General features: G+C 46.9%; 1 protein-coding gene across 3 annotated transcripts; it reads right to left on the bottom strand.

Annotated features, from left to right (window-relative positions):
- Nucleotides 1-1,665: 1,665 nt before the first annotated feature.
- On the bottom strand, nucleotides 1,666-15,540 carry ING1 (inhibitor of growth family member 1). 3 transcript variants are annotated; one of them, XM_074963725.1, is made up of 3 exons: nucleotides 6,637-7,171; nucleotides 5,861-5,910; nucleotides 1,666-3,447 (listed from the first exon to the last, which is right to left on the bottom strand). In XM_074963725.1, exon 3 carries the CDS (start codon nucleotides 3,299-3,301, stop codon nucleotides 2,744-2,746), a length of 558 nt encoding a protein of 185 aa, XP_074819826.1. In that variant the 5' UTR covers nucleotides 3,302-3,447; nucleotides 5,861-5,910; nucleotides 6,637-7,171; the 3' UTR covers nucleotides 1,666-2,743. The 3 variants fall into 3 exon arrangements, with proteins under 3 accessions (XP_074819826.1, XP_074819834.1, XP_074819816.1); XM_074963733.1 differs by lacking the exon at nucleotides 6,637-7,171 and having other exon boundaries at nucleotides 5,795-5,910; XM_074963715.1 differs by lacking the exons at nucleotides 5,861-5,910; nucleotides 6,637-7,171 and adding an exon at nucleotides 14,868-15,540 and having other exon boundaries at nucleotides 1,677-3,447.
- Between the last annotated feature and the right edge of the window lie 498 nt (nucleotides 15,541-16,038).

The raw sequence follows: 16,038 nt of genomic DNA, 5'->3' as shown, positions 1-16,038 counted from the left end.
TTGAGAAGAGCAGGAAGGTCATGGAGAAATGAGTAAGCTGATCATATAACTTTTAAACGACCTAGCAAACGAGCAGGTGCCTTTGACACATGGCTAAGATAAGGGAGGGCAAGAGCTGAAAGTCTACTCATTTAAAAACAATGACAAGATGGACCTATCAGCAAACTAATGGATCCCTCTTAAGTTGGACTTTTTCTATCATGCATCTCCACACCGCCATTATTTTACCCCAGCTTCTGCATTTGAAACACCACTTGGGACCTACGTTGGACACAGTTTAATGGGGGAACCTAGGATCAACCCTGGCCAGCTAGCCTGGGTTCAGAGATGTTGAACTGTGTTTGTACTACATCCTAACTGGCATTTCAAATTAGTTTGGTGAGCACGATTTTTTAAAACATGTTTTCCTAGATTAGACAAGGCTTAATTGGAGAGGGGACAGAACGTTGGAGCCGGGCAATTCCACAAGGGTTGGGATTAGCAGAGGGGACAGCAGCTGGAGTGAGGAATAGGAAAGAGAGCAGGGGACTGTGTGGGAGGGAGAAGAGGAACAAAATGGGGGAGAGGAGGAGTGGGGTAGAGAGAAGACAAAGTAAGTTTCAGCAGAGACTTGCTGCCATAGTTCCCCTGCTGGCCCTGGATCCTTACCAGTTGTGGAGCTCAGGGGTCAGAGCATGAATGGGCAACTCATTTAATTTAAAACTAACTCAGTCAGTATAATTTAGGTGGGGAATCCCCATAGGGTTGATGTAATATTTGCAGTATGTGACACAATGCATTTTGTAGCTTCCCTATACATCCCGAGGTCACCACAGCCCTTGCACTTACTCCTGTTCTGCTGACTCCATATCTTCCACTCCACTTCTTGCAGATGGACCAGCCCACCAGTTCAGTGGCATGATTTCATTATTTGTGAGAGGCAGAACAGCTGCAGTTTAGGAATTTTAGGAGAAGAGGAACATGGTGTTCATAAGAGAAACAAATCTACAAAATTCTTATATGAACCATTGGATTTGGTAATATGAATGGATCAGTCCCAGCATTGTGTTCCAAATCTTCCTCCTGCTGCCCATCACCTCTCTGCATTCCTCTCCCACTGCCCTTCTCCAACCTTTCTCCTGTTACCAGCCCCAACCCCAACCCACTTGTTCTTAAACCCTCCCCCCCACACACAGAGGGAGTTCCACAAGAGACAGGAGGAGGCAGAAAACAGAATGATACTTCTCCCTTCTCTGTGTCCTGTTTGACTCTGCCAGGATTTCATCCTCTCCACTGTGAGGTGGAAGGAACAGTTTGACCCTATGTTCTACAAAAAAAAGTGAAATGGGATCTGGGTGCCTAAAGTTAGCATTTTTATTATAGCTAAAGCAGTTTTATTTGAGGAGACCAGCAGGGTTACAAATGCTTAAACTGGATAGTTGCAATAATTCTTTTATAATATTGTAATTCAATAAGCACTTCCTATTGATAACAAATGTGAACTAATTTATATCTGCATGAATGTAAATGTGGCCACTTCCATTCCATTGATTTTTTTAAAATTATTATTATTATTATTATTATTATTATTTAAGATATATGGCCAGGTCTTAGAGTAACTGTAAGAACTACAGTGTAGAGTTGGATGGAAGGTTAAATGCTATTCTGAGACTCTTATTCTCTTGCTAATCATACACTCTCTGAAGATTCATTATTGGAAGCATAATTAGACTACCATCACAACAGATTCTACTTTAGGCTTCCAGGCAGCAGTTTGATGGTGCTACTGAAGTTAGAAATTAATTTTTAAATGGTATGAATCAATATTAAAATGTAATCACCAGAGGAGCAAACTAAGTTTTTTCATTTATTTCTTAATATCACAGCTGTACAGTTTTCATACATACAGAAGGAAATGCACATTGGATACACAATGGCATTTGGCTGCATTTCCGATTATAATACAGTAAGTGCAACTCCACTTAAAAATTTACATTTATACACCTTATACAAATTAAAGATTGCTACACTATTATCTGTGACAGTATAAAGCTTGATTTATGTTAAGTTTCATTACTAAACCACTTCCTGGTTAAATATAAAATGTACTCAATCATTTTAAAATGGCCCTTGTGGTACTCGGCCAGTATATAAAATATTTGTCATGTAAAATTTAACCATTTACTTTTTTAAAAAATAATCTTCTAACGCTATTTAAACATTCGTTATTGAACTGTTATACTGACACACTCTGTAGCAGAAGTCATATTTTACCTTCTTGTTTGATCTTGCATTGGTCATCACTGAAAGAAATTAAATTTGTAATGTACTGTCATTTTATTCAAATACAACTGGATGGCTAAATATTAGACAGTTTGCTGGAAAGGTAAATAACATTCCTCTATAAAGAAAAATGAAATTACATTTAAGCAATATTTGTTATCTAAATGTTAATGGGTATAGTGCTACCAGCACAAAAAAGAAATATTATATTGTCTTTAGATCTATCTGAACACTAAATTTAAACTCTTATTACATGTTTATTAATGTTGGTCGCCAGACCACTTTCTTTTTACAGCTGTATCAAATGGAAAAACAAAATTGCTCTTATTGCCGTCCCTATAACAGGAATGGTTTAGTTTCTAACCTCCTTTAAAAATATACATTTTACAATCCTTGCACCTCAACAAAGGTGACACTGACAATAAATACACTGGTTGGTTGGTTGGTTTTTTATCTTTCTTCACAATCAAGAGTCTACAAACTACCTGTTGTAGGCCCTTTCTTTTTTAGATTTCTCCAGTGCCTTGTCCATAGTTTTCTCATTTTCTCCTCTACATTTAGGGCAGTACCATTTGCCCTTTGGTTTATGATTGAGTCCCACACATGAAAAATGAAACCACTCAATTGGGCACTCATCATTATCACATCCTATCATTTCTCCATAGGAGACTTGATTACACAAGCAGTATGTTGGCTCATTGGGATCAATAGGAAGATCCGCAGGGGAAGCCTCCCTCTCTGCTTTAGCCTTAGACCTCTTCTTTTTCTTGGATGTTTTTGCTTTCTTCTCCTTTGGCATTCCTGAGGTGATGTCATCATGATCATGATTATTAGAAGCGTTTTCTCGATTTTCATTATTTCTTTGCCTCCTAGACCTCTTATTGTTGGGCTTTTCAGCCTGAGTGATTGTCTCATTCTTTGATTTATCTTGGCTGGCTTTGCCACTGTTTCCAGTGGTCTCATTAGTCTCTTGACAGGTCTCAAATAGTTCCACATGACTGTCCACTTGCCTGGTTCTATTCTCAACAAGCTCCACCATCTGACTGACAATTTGGATCTTTTCATCTCCCAGTTCCTGACTCCTGATCAGTGCTCTCTGTATGCAATGCAACAGTCTTCTCTTCTGCACTGCATCGGTCTCTCGTTTGAACTTTTCATAATAATCATCCAGCTCCTTTAAGATCTCTGCAAAGGAAAAAAGTAAAACTATAAATATTCTGCACATACAGAATGGCTGAACAAAACCTCCCCATACTATTGCCTCCCAAAAGCAGCACTACTTTCTTGTAAAGTACAAAGCTGATCAAAGGCAGCCACACTGAAGTTGAAATCTGACAAGTGGCGGCTCACAGCTACAGCTGAATAGTTGGTCTCTCTGGAACAAAATGCAAATGCCATCTAGTTTAAATTTAGAAATGTATTATTAAAAATAATTTCATTTTAGACTGTTACACCCTGTGCGAGTTTTGTGGGTGCGGCAGTATGTGATGTCTATGAAGCAGCTTGTCACAATGAAGGGAAGTTACAGATTGCCAGGTAAGTGGCCTAGATCTTCAAGACTTTTCCTTTTAGACAATTGAAGTGGATTGAAGTGCATCATGGGAGAGGGCTCAATGTCCCATGATGCAGTTTTTTCTGTACCATCATTCCATGGGCTTTCAACTGCGTTTTGTGGCATTTTTCAATGGCCCCTGTTTACTGTGCGCTCGCAGTCTCTGTCTGAAAGGATGGATCCTGCATTGCTCTCTATTGTTGTGGTCACTGTTATGAGCACATCATGGCTGGTCACTGAGTATATCATGAGTACCTAATTTAAACAGGAATCAGAGGTGCCTGACCTGCTGTGTGCCATGGAAAGAAACAACACCAGATTGCTTTTGGCATTCACGGAGCAGCTGCACATGGTGAACCATCACTTTTGGGCCCAGGAAACAAGTGCTGAGATCGCATAGTTATGCAAGTCTGGCATGATGAGCAGTGGCTGCAAAACTTTTGGATGCAGAGCGCACTTTCCTGGAACTGTGTGCAGAGATAGCCCCAGCAGTGCGGCGCAAGGACACCAAAATGAGAGCTGCCCTCTGAGTGGAGAAGCGCGTGGCGATTGCTGTGTGGAAGCTGGCGACTCCAGACTGTTACCAGTTGGTTGTGAATCAGTTTGGAGTTGGGAAGTCAACCATTGGGGCTGCGGTAACACAAGTGTGCAGGGCCATTAATCACATCCTGCTACAAAGGACTGTGACTCTTGGCAATGTGTGTGAAACAGTGGATGGCTCTGCGGCAATGGGATTCCCTAAGTAAGACAGGGCAATAGATGGCAGGCATATCCCAATTTTGGCACCAGACCACCTTGCAATAGAGTACATCAATAGAAAGGGGTATTTCTCGATCGTGTTGCAGGCACTGGGGATCACCATGGGCATTTCACTGATAGCAATGTGGGGTGGTCCGAAAAGGTGCATGACACATGCATCTTCAGGAACACTGGTCTGTACAGAAAGCTGCAAGCAGGGACTTTCTTTCCAGACTAAAAGATTCCAATGGGGGATATTGAAATGCCCATAGTAATCCTGGGAAACCCGACCTATCCCTTACTGTCATGGCTCATGAAGCCTTACATGGGAAACCTGGACAGCAGCAAGGAGCGCTTCAACAATAGGCTGAGCAGGTGCAGAATGACTGTAGAATATACGTTTGGCAGATTAAAAGCAGGCTGCCGATGCCTTTATGACAAGTTAGACCTAAATGAGGAAAATATTCCCATGGTCATAGCAGCCTGCTGCGTGCTCCATAATATTTGTGAGGCTAAAGGTGAGACGTTTCCCATGGGGTTGCGTGGAGGTGGATCACCTGGCGGCTGATTTTGAGCAGCCAGATACCAGGGCTGAAGTGCACCAGGGGGAGAGCAATTTGAATCAGGGAGGCTTTGAGGCAACACTTTGACAATGAGCTCCAGTAACGTGTCATTCTATACAGCACTCTGCCATGCTTTATTAACTTGCTGCGTTGTATACAAATTTTGATGATTCCTGACCAGGATGTGTAGCGAGCAAATGATGAAATTGACACTGTGTATTAATTCCAGCATAAACCACTGTGTTTTGGAGACAAATAAAGATAGGGTATCATTCAAAGAGTTTGTTTTTATTAAATACCAATTAACAACACACACAAAAGACTTGTTGGGAAGGGAGATAACAATGAAGGGCAGTGTAGGCTCTCACAGCTGAGTGTAAGTCCAGCTATCATTTTGGAAGCTGTCCAAAGAGGTGGAGTGACCAGGTACCAAGATGGGCTGGGAAGTTGCACGGAATGTGTGGGAGGAGTTTGGGGAGTGCATGGAAGGCAGTTCTGTATCATCTGCAGGGGGGTCGAGCACATGAATTCTGCCTGCGGTGTGATTAGGGACTTCAACATCTCTGTTTGCTCCTCCAACACTTTTATCATCTGCTCCTAGCCCACTAAAATTCACTCCTAGCTCTCCTTTCTGTCCTGCCTATTTTATAATTTTTTTTTTAAAGTCTCTCTCCACAACCTGCGTTCTTGTTTTTCGGCCTCTGAGGATCGGAGCAACTCTCGGAACAGGTCCTCCTTGCCTTACCTGGCGGAGGCACTCCGCCAGTATGTAGGGGGTTCCACTGAAGGCCACAGCTGTAGAAACAAAAGAAACAATAAACAGAAGCATGAATGTTAGTGCACACACTGCATCAACTCATTATAGTAAAATGCACCTTTAAAAAATACGAATCAGTTTCTCACGGTCTCTTGGCAAGCAGACAGCTCAGTGAACACGCTAAATATGGTGAGGTCGGCCTAGGGGAGGGGAGGGTGCACTCAAGATGGGGCAAAGGGTCTCGGTGTTTTTTTTAAAGAGGATCACTGCAGGTGACTAGGGACAATATTGTAAATTCTGCCACCATTTTCCATAGGCAGGGGTCAATGAAGATGCTATCTCACTCTTGAAGGTAAGTCAGGATGTAAGGGTGCATCTCTTGCATGCGTGCAGCTTCAGACCGGGTGTCTATGCCACTCGCCTGTGTGCTGCTTTGGTTCCTGCACAAGTGATTGCTGATTGACGCGGGAAAGTTTCCTACAATGGGGGAAGGAACAAAGCAGCTCTGCTAACGAACCTTCAGCAGATGATTGGCGAGTACCTCCAGGAAAGTTTTCTAGGAGATCTCTCTGGAGAATTCCCGTGAAATCATGGTGTACATTAACACGCTGTTTCACCACACTGCTTTGCTGCACAGAGGAATGTAAAGCACTTGCTAACACAGCTAGTCTTGTCCATTTCTATCCCTTTACCCACTTCTACAATATATACAAAGCAAAGGACAGCTCTACTTCATATAACTTCAGCTCAAAAAGATCACTTACCAGAGTTCTCCTCTGCCGCATCACACACACCAGAGACGGACTGCTGGGACTGGCTGGACCCCTCTGGAGTGGAAAAGAGTTCCTGACTCACCACACCACTGGATGACCCTAAAATGTGCTCTACTTTGTCCTCAGGGCTGTGTCCGCTGCCCCACCAAAGTATCCATGGGGCTCTTGGCACTGGAGGTGGGGTTGCTGCCGAGGATGGTGTCCAGCTCCTTATAGAAACAGCAGGTCTTCAGCACAGCACCAGAGGGACTGTTTGCCTCCCTTGCCTTCTGGTATGCCTGCCTCAGCTCCTTTATCTTCGCGCACACTGATGCATGTCCCATTTGTAGCCCTTATCCAACATGCTAGAAGAAATCTGACCGTAAGTATCACAGTTCCTACAGCTGGAGCAGAGCTGGGACTGCATAGCCTCCTCTCCCCACAATGCCAGCAGATCTAATAACTCAGGTGTGCTCCAAGCGGGACAGCGTTTGTTGCATGGAGCTGCCATGGTCAGCTGGAAAGACTGTTGTGAGCTGTCCACACTGAGCAAACAGGAAGTGGAATTTCAAAAATTCAGGCCTTTAAAGGGGGAGGGATGCCTGGGTGCAAGGCAGTCGAGTACAAACTGCTGACCAGAGCGATCAGGATGGATATTGTGGGACACCTCCTGGAGGCCATTTACAGCAACATGACCAAGTGCAGTGTCTACACTGCCACTTTGTCAATGTAACTTTGCTGCAAAAAGCTCTATGCCTCTTGTTGAGGTGGTTTTATTTTGGCAGCAAAGTAGGAGAATTTTGTTGGCAGAAGGAGCATTGTAGTGTGTACATCTCCATTGTTTTGTCAACGAAACCTGACTTTCGTTGACAAAACTGTAGTGTAGACAAGGCCTTAAGCTACCCTTCTATTCCTCCGAGTCTTTGGCAGGTGAGAGCCAAAGTCTAAGGATTGCTGGATCAGGACTGCAATATACAAACTATAGGTATATTTTAGGTATTTTACCTCCTTTTAAGATGTGCGGGAGGCTTGGATACATGCCTGCGTGTGGCCATGTCCCTCCCACACCAACATATTCTGAAATGGTTGCAATCTGAGTAAATACATGCATCTATTTTCAATATGTATTTAACCAGAGAAAATAAGTATTTAGGACATTCAAATATATTTGGCAACAGTTGGAGCAGTTATGATCTCGGATTTAAAATAGTAAAAGTATAAACCAAATGGAGATAGTCTTGAAGTGGTATTATTGTCCTACTTACTATAAGGATTTTTTTCAACAGGCAGACATTGTTTTGGAGAGAAAGAAGTTTTAAAGGGTCAAATGTGTGATTCTAGAGTTCATAACTGTGAAAAATAGATGGATGTGTTTGATTTGTGCTCATTTCATCAAACTCCATTCAATATCAGTGAGACATGTTAGATTCCTTTCCCTTTCACCATCATAAATATACTCGTTCCTCATCAGATATTATCTACAATGAGGATTCTTTTCTCTCTCTCTCTTTTTTTTTTAAACTGCATCATGTTCTGTTTCTCTTTCCATTCACCTTGAAATGAACACAAAGGCTGCTGAGAAGAACAGTTTAGCTTACTAACCAAGAATGAAGGTTTTAGAAAAATGTAAGACTTGGCAGAAAAAGCAGACAAGTAACTCAGTTAACCTAATAAATATTACAATCACATCTACATTTAAATGAAATAGCAAAGGTCTGACTTTGAATTTTACAAATGTGGACATTTATCTCCCTAATAAGACTTTCTTTTGGACAAGAAAACATGCTAATAGCTCTTGTTACACAACTAATACGAACAAAGCTGTTGCTATTTAGGCTTTGTCATGATTAGGATAAAAAGGTGTTTGTTTTTTGATAACATGTTAACTAACCCATTTTAGGACTCTAGTTTAGATACAGCTAGTTGTACTATAGCAGGTAGAATTGGTGTGAACGAGCTAGCTAACCTTCTTAAAAAAACAAAACCTTTTATCCTAACCAAGACAAACTCTTAGAGATTAAGTATGGTGGGAGATTAAACATTTATCATCATTATTCCCAATGACTTAAATTCGGAAGTCTATATTCCAATTTTGTGGCACTTAGTCACTGTCATTAATAGATTAGCCCACTTGAATTTGACATACAGATAATATTTCTAGGAGAAATACTTTTCTTTGTGGATATCCAAAGAATGTTTCTCTACAGGCTACTAATTTTTTTAGTGGCAAAATAGTTTAATTCGGTTCTCCATTCCTATTACTAAAGCTTCATTTTAAATATGCTATATGCACATGAAAAATATACCATTATCACACTGCTAGCATTGCTCTACTATTTAATATATTGGTAAGGTATATCTCATTGAGTCATAATAACCTTGATCTTGCTAGCTGCAGAGCACTTCCTGTGAGGTGCTAATCAAAGTTGCTCGGCACAACACACAATACTGGGTGATACAGTTGGCTGCTGTTTACAACTGTGCCCAAATAAAAATGGTTGCTCAAGCAACAAGTGGGTGTTCTGATGGATGGAGTTGGGAGACTGTGGTACTTAAGTGTGACACTAGATAAGAAAATAAGTTTCTTAGCAGCTATTTCAGCTGAAAGTTGTGCCAGGCTCTAATTTGTAATATTCCTTAGAGAAGCAGACTCAGCAGCATGGCTTGCCTGTCCTCTCCAGAATGGCTAATACTAATCCACTCTCGGGTAAATACTGTATAGGCCCTATGCAAAAGCCTAGCTGTTTCAGTGTCTCCCAAGATAGTCAACTACCTGTGAGTCCCTGGTTTTACTCTGTCACCTGTATGTTTAAAGCACGTTGGGGAAGTTACAAATGCAAAAATCACATGCTGGGAATTCTGTGCACCTTGTAACTCCGTAGGCTGCAGAGGACACAAACTATCGGTTTTTTGCTGTGTAGCATCAGAAAGCCCACCCTCAGCCATAAGAATGAAAACATAGGCAATACCCATCAGACAATCTTAAGTACTGCACTAGCTGAGCTAAACAGTTTCTCACAACACATAAAAATTCTCTTTGCGACATTTATTTCAACATTATCCACTGCTCTGCACTGAAAGTCTCTAAGCCAATAAAATCCCAGGTTTAAAGTATAGCTATAGAGATAAATTTGTCTACCTTTTTCTAATATTTGCCCAGCTCCCCTGTGATCCATATTTGAATAAGAGTCACAGATTTATTTTCCAAGTTTGAAATATTTACCTCACTGTTCCCACTGATTGATGGCAGCAAGCTCAGGCCCCCATAAAGGTAACTAATTTGGAATACTCAGTGTTGATCTGGAATAACAGCCAGATCCTGTGCTGCAAAGATTATTTCTGTCTGCATTAAGCAAAGCAGACTGCTGGTTTGATGCCTGCAAGGGTATAAACCTTGACTTGTGTCATTTTAATTTTTTTCAGAAAACATAAATGAAGAAGAGGCTCTATTTCAACAGTCACTTGAATGGCTTTGAGTCGGGGCCCCCACCCTTCTCTTCTAACAAAGATCTAGAGGCCAAGTAACAGGGGACACTTGATTACTCGGGTGGAAACAGATAGTTGCTGTACCCTATATCTGCCTATCCTTTTATATTGCCAGTGGTCTGGTGTGCATGCTCTCAGGTTGAGGCTAGCATAATCATTTCCCACCATTGCTAACATTGGTACAGCTCCATCAATAGACAAGGTGCCAGCAGCTGCCAACATCACTTTCTCAACTAACCATGGCCAGAGTATGTCTAAATGGCATACTGAAACTCCCACTGACTTGAAGGGGAGCAGAGTGTGCCCAATACTAAGCACTTTTCAAAATTCCACCTTCAAAAAGGTGACTTTTCACAAACTCAGATGGAAACATGGGTATTGTTTTTTTAAAAAAACACAGCTTTGTTAGATGTAAGGGGGCTGTTGCCCCCTTACTAACATTCAGCAGGGGTGTTTTCGTTAGCTAGCTCCCAGTACTAAAAAGGGCGAAGGGTCGATGGGGAATCAGGACCCTGAGACTGATAGTCCCCAGGCACAATGGGGAGAGGCCAATGCTCCAGGTCAGCCTGAATGACAGGGCGGGCAGGCTAATCAGGGAGTCAGGAGGCAAGGGAGGTCCCGTCCTCCATGTGAGCTGGATTTGCCTGGGTCAGACAGAGTGGGGCCGAGCTAAGGAGAAAGCAGGGGCCCAAGCTGAGCTGGGGAGCAGAGCTGTGCCAGATCCAGAGAGACCAGAAAAGCAGCCCTGAGAGAGCAGACCCTGTCCTGGGAGCAGAGCTGCAGCCCCAAAGCCAGAGGCACAGCCCAGAGAGAGCAGACTTGCCCTGGGAGCAAAGCTGCAGCAACCAGAGCCAGAGGGGCCAGAAAAGCAGCCCAGGAAGCAGGTCAGTGCTAGGAGGAGAGTCACAGAAGCAGCCTGCAGAGCAGACCTGTCCTGGGAGCAGAGCTGCAGCAACCAGAGCCAGAGGGGCCAGAGAAGCACCCCAGGGAGCTGGAGGCAGAGCAGCAGAGACAGAGTGGTGGAGCTGCGGCTGGAGCAGTCTGGAGCTGGGTGTGGTGAGCAGCTGGGAAGACCGAGGGGGACCCTGGGCAGCAGGCCCAGCACAGGGAGACGCCTCAGCCAAGAGGCTCTGCAGGCCAGGCTTGGATCGTAACCCCGACAGGGCGGGGACGACACTGGGAAGAAGGGTCCTACCACTTAGAGCCTGAGAGCGTGTGGCCACCACCAGAGCAAGTGTCCAACCCGCAGCATCCCTGCAGCACAGGACCTGAGAAGGAGGCCTGGGACTTCCAAGGAACAGACTGTGAACTGCCCGGACATTCCAGAGATGCTGTTTGTGATGTTCGTTGCCACAGAGCGGGGTGATGTGTTTCCTTTCACCTTTCCCATTTCCCCTTATTCTTTTTAAAATTGTTGATTAAATAACTTTAACTTGTATGTAATGGTCAGTGGGTCAGAGAAGTGCCCAGTGCAGAGAGAGTATCTCAGAGTGGGGAGACCCTAGCCCCTGTCCTAGATGACCACAGCAGGGTTGGGGGTCGAGCCCCCCAGGAATCCTGGGCCCAGCCTTGTTGGGTTTACAAGGACTCTGCCAGACAGGAGCATGGAAGGGGAGTCCTCAAGGGCAGGGAGGCCACTGAGTAAAGGAAGTGGGAGTGAGGACTCAGATCCTTTCGCTAGCCCACTTCACCAGGGTAGTGCAGAAGCCAGGAAAGTTCCCCACAAGAGCGGGACTATTCACCCGCTTACATAATGGTAGTTTGGGGGAAATGTATATTGTATATGGTAGAACCTCACTAACTCAATAATTAGGAGAGCAGTTACTAATTATTAATTTAGCAATTTAGTAAATGAACAGTGGTGGTAAAGGATACTGCACTATATGTACTTTGTTCATTTACTCAACTATAACTCATTTTGTGACACTTTGCCATACATCAGTAAGTTTTATATTTTTGTACAATGAAATCTGAGTACTGGCACCTTACCACAATGCTCTACTCTTTATTATTTTTAAAGGTATGTCAGGAGAGACCACTATTTGTGTGATTCATGAGGATTACTATTTAATGAAGTGTGTATTTCAAAGCTTCTGATATCTACCACACACTATAAATCAGCGAAATGCTACGCAAAATTCAATTAAGTTTTATTTAAAGAACAATCCCACGTCTAAAATAACTGCCAAAATCTTGCTATAAACTATATGTATAAGCCCAATGGTAATTTATATTTCTCGGATCACCCTCTCCCTTTCAAAATCTGAAGAGACTGTTGTTTGAAGGAAGGCTAACAGCGGGCTAATTTGCTTTTTTTAAAAAAAAATACATGAAGGGTAGGGTGGGGGCACCTTGAAGGTCACAGAGCAGAAGAAATTCATAGGTTGTGGTCTGGACTTGCCAGCCAGGCTACCCCGGGGCCCGGGTGTAAATGGCATCTCTCTGTGGAGAGGAAAGAGCTCCCTGGACACCGGCGTGGGGTGCAGATTTGCAAGGAGCCGGTTTCCGGGCTAGGAACCGGGCTGGGCGTTGGCTGTTGCACGCCTGGAGAGGGGCTGCCCAGGCGGGGCCAGGATCGCTTCTCTCCCCCGTCCAGGCTGGAGACGGCGGAAGGTTTGGGGGCTCAGGCCAGCCGCGGGCGGGCGCCTCTGCTCCGCCCAGTTGGAGCCAAGCCCCGCTGCAGGAGCGCCCGGTCCAGGCGAAGACAGCGGGACTCGTCCCCCGCAGCAAGGGCCCGAGTCCTGGGGACCCGCCACGCGCGGCGCGAGCTCCGCCCCGAAGCGCCTAGGGCCGCGTCCCGGGAAGGGCGCTGGGCAGCGGAGTCCCGCCAGCCCCACGCCGCCTCAGCGCCTCGCCCCGCCCCAGCTCGGAGGCCGTCCCCTGCCGGTCAGACAGGACACACGCGGGGGGGTTGATTCCCAGCCTCCGTTCCCGGCTCCTCCCCCCACACCGCACCGCTCCGCCGCCATTATAGGCGGGGGCGGGGCACTGGCAGGCGCTCAGCCAACCAGGAAGGCGCTCTATCAGTCTCCTTCAGGAGGCTCCGCCCCTCCTTAGCAACCGGCCACTTGCCAACGCAGCAGGCACAACCAGGACGTGACGTCAGGCTATTGTTCTTTGAACAGGAAATGGGCCCAACCGAGTTTCCAGTTTTTCGAAACAGAGGGAAGGAGGCGAAGCCGAGTCTGCCCTCTACCAATCAGAATCAAAGAGTACAGGGATAACCCGCCTTTATCCGTCCAGCACGCCAATCAGAATGAGAAGTACGAGGAACCCGTCCCTTCCGGCGCAGCAGGCCAATCGGAATCAGAAAACCCAGTGCTCAGTTCTCCAGGGCAACCGACCAACCAGAATGGAAGGACCCGCCCACCAATCCCAAGGCTCCAATCAGAACCAGAAGGCGGAGACAGCACAGGTCCCCCACCTAAAAACGTGTCAATCAGAATCCGAAGGCCAAAGTTGCGCCCATCTCGCGCAGCCCATGGCGCCAATCAGAAATGGGGAGGCGGGGGGAACCTCAAGCTATTCAAATCAACCCCACAAAAAAAAGGGGCTTCGGAAACGCCGCGAGGAGGCGGAGCTAGAAGGCGGAACAGCGAGCCCGGGCAGTGAGCGGCAGAGGCTGAGCCGTGGGGGCAGAGCCCGGCCAATAGCGCGAGGCGGAGGCGGGGCGAACCGCGATATGCTAATGAGGGAGGGCTATAAATGACGCAGCGAGCGAGGTGACTGACTCCGACATAGCGCGGACGCAGCTCCTGTTTGCACTATAGTGGGTGTGCAGGAAAGCGCGCCGCCCTACGCCTCCTCCCCCGCACCGGGCAGCGATGCCCTCTAGCCCTTGCCGCCGGTGCCTTCGATGGGGAGCTTTCCACCAGTCTCTGGCCCGCGTGCGGGGAGGGGAGCCCGCAGATCAGCAGCGAGTGCCGCAGAGACCAGCCCTCCCTCCCCCCCGCCCCGTATAGCAGGAGGGGTCCCCTCCAGCACCCTGTGCCACCTCTGCCCGCAGCGCCCAACAGACCTTCCCCTCTACACACACAGCAAGTGACAAAGCTGCTCCGCAAACTAACCCCTCTCCCCGCGGGGCAAGGAGACGGCGTGCCCCGGAGTGAGTGCAGCCAGCATGCTGCAGGGAGGGGACACTTAGCATTCAGCTCATCCATAACCCATCCAGCGTTTATTTTATATAACTCCCCTCCCCCCTACACGGGGGCTGTTTTACAGGGTGAAACGCACCCCCATTAAAAAGAGCCTGAAGAAAGCAAACCCTGCCCCCCACTCGCATCTAAACCTCCTCCCCCTTCTTCCCTAGCAGCCTCTCTCCCTTACTACAGCCATAATGAATACTGTACATTCCTAAATGTTGTTGTGCTGTAATCTCTCCCTCTGTCCACCCAGCACTTTCCCCGGTACCTACAAAACCTCCCCCCACAACTACACACCCAGAAATAGCCCCCCATACCCCGCTTCCCTGCCCCCCGTCTTCTTGTCCAGTATTTTACACTGAAAAGCAGAGTCCTTGCTTAATAAGAGAAGCCGGAGACCTTTTGTTCCGCCCCATGACAAGAGCTAACGCTGCAGATCAGCCCCTCTCTCCTCTTCTAGGCTCTCTTTTCCTGCTTTCTCCCTCCTCCCAGAGATAAAAAACTACCATCCCTGCAGGGTGCGGGGAGCGGGCAAAGGGTGCCAGGACTCAGCTACCAAGGAAAGAAAAGACACCCACCTAACCCAGCACCACACACACACAAGAAATCACTTACCTTGATATTTGGCGTCAATTTCCCTCATCAGGGAGACATTTCTCTGCAGATCGAAGGGCAGAGACTCGATGGAGTCCAAATAATCCTCCACATAGTTCACGAGGTGAAGCTGCTCTCCGTTTGCAGGACTCAACATTTTCATCCGGCAAGACAAACAGTCTTCCTCCCCCCTTCTCTGCGAGACGGAGGTCTGCTCGCTCCAAAGACGACAGCCCCAATCTGCCCGGCTCGCTCCCTGCCCACCTCTCTCTGGAGCTCCCCAAAACCGAGAGAAGCTACATCTGACTCCTCTCTTGTGAACGCCGAGAGAGAGAGAGACACGCACCCTCCGCTAGTCCCCACCGCCAGCAGCAGCTGATTGAATGGCTGTCGTTGTGGATAACTCACGAAGGAGGTGGTAGGAACAATCAGAGGGATTTGTGTGTGCGAAGGGGGAGGCAGGGAGGGGGGCTCAAACCAGATCCTTCGAAACAATCTGGAAACAAAATCTGTTGTGCAAAGTGTCTGACAGAAGCAGCAGCTCCTCCGTGCGCCGCTCCGAGCCTCTCTCCTTCCTTCCACGCTCTTCTCGCCGCCGCTGCTCCCGTTCCCGGTTATATTAATGCAGCCTCCCCTCTCGCTATACGCCGCACTTGATCCAACGTGGAAAACCCAAATACCAGTTTCAAACACTTGGGAAACATTCAGCCCCGCCACGCAGCACGCATGCGCACCCCTCCCCTCCACACACTGACCCTTCCCCCCCCGCAACAGCAGCAGCACGAAGGCTTATGTGCATATTCATTATCTCTGCACCTCCTCTCCTTCCTCACGTTTAAGAGCAGGAGGTGGGGCTCCTGCAACAGCAGAGCCAAGCGGGGAGGGGGGAGCTTGCGCTGCGGCTGCCGGTAAGGTACGGAGGGAACAAATGGGTTCCAGAGGCAAAGGCGCGTGTGTGATGCCGGGAGCGCACCGGGAGCCAGGGCAGGGTGCTCAGGGGCCCGCTGGAAAGTCGTGTGGTTACGTGCAAGAGCGCTGACGCTACGGGGAAAGTTGTGCATGGTGCTGAGAAGACGGCGATGCACGGGGCGTTTGCACACGAGGAACTCAGCGGCTGGTGTCTTTACACGGGGGTCACTGGCACCCACTTTGTGCAGCGGGTGGAAACGGCTGCGCTGTCCCGCACGGCCTC

The sequence above is a fragment of the Natator depressus genome, chromosome 1 (genome assembly GCF_965152275.1).
Source record: "Natator depressus isolate rNatDep1 chromosome 1, rNatDep2.hap1, whole genome shotgun sequence".
Classification (NCBI taxonomy): domain Eukaryota; kingdom Metazoa; phylum Chordata; order Testudines; family Cheloniidae; genus Natator; species Natator depressus.
This window is presented reverse-complemented; position numbering and strand designations above follow the sequence as displayed.

Coding starts and splice junctions, on each gene's coding strand:
- ING1 (XM_074963715.1), bottom strand. CDS start 15,009: ATGAAAATGTTGAGTCCTGCAAACGGAGAGCAGCTTCACCTCGTGAAC. Junction 3,448..14,867: donor AATTGACGCCAAATATCAAG/GTAAGTGATTTC, acceptor TTTCCTTTGCAG/AGATCTTAAAGGAGCTGGAT.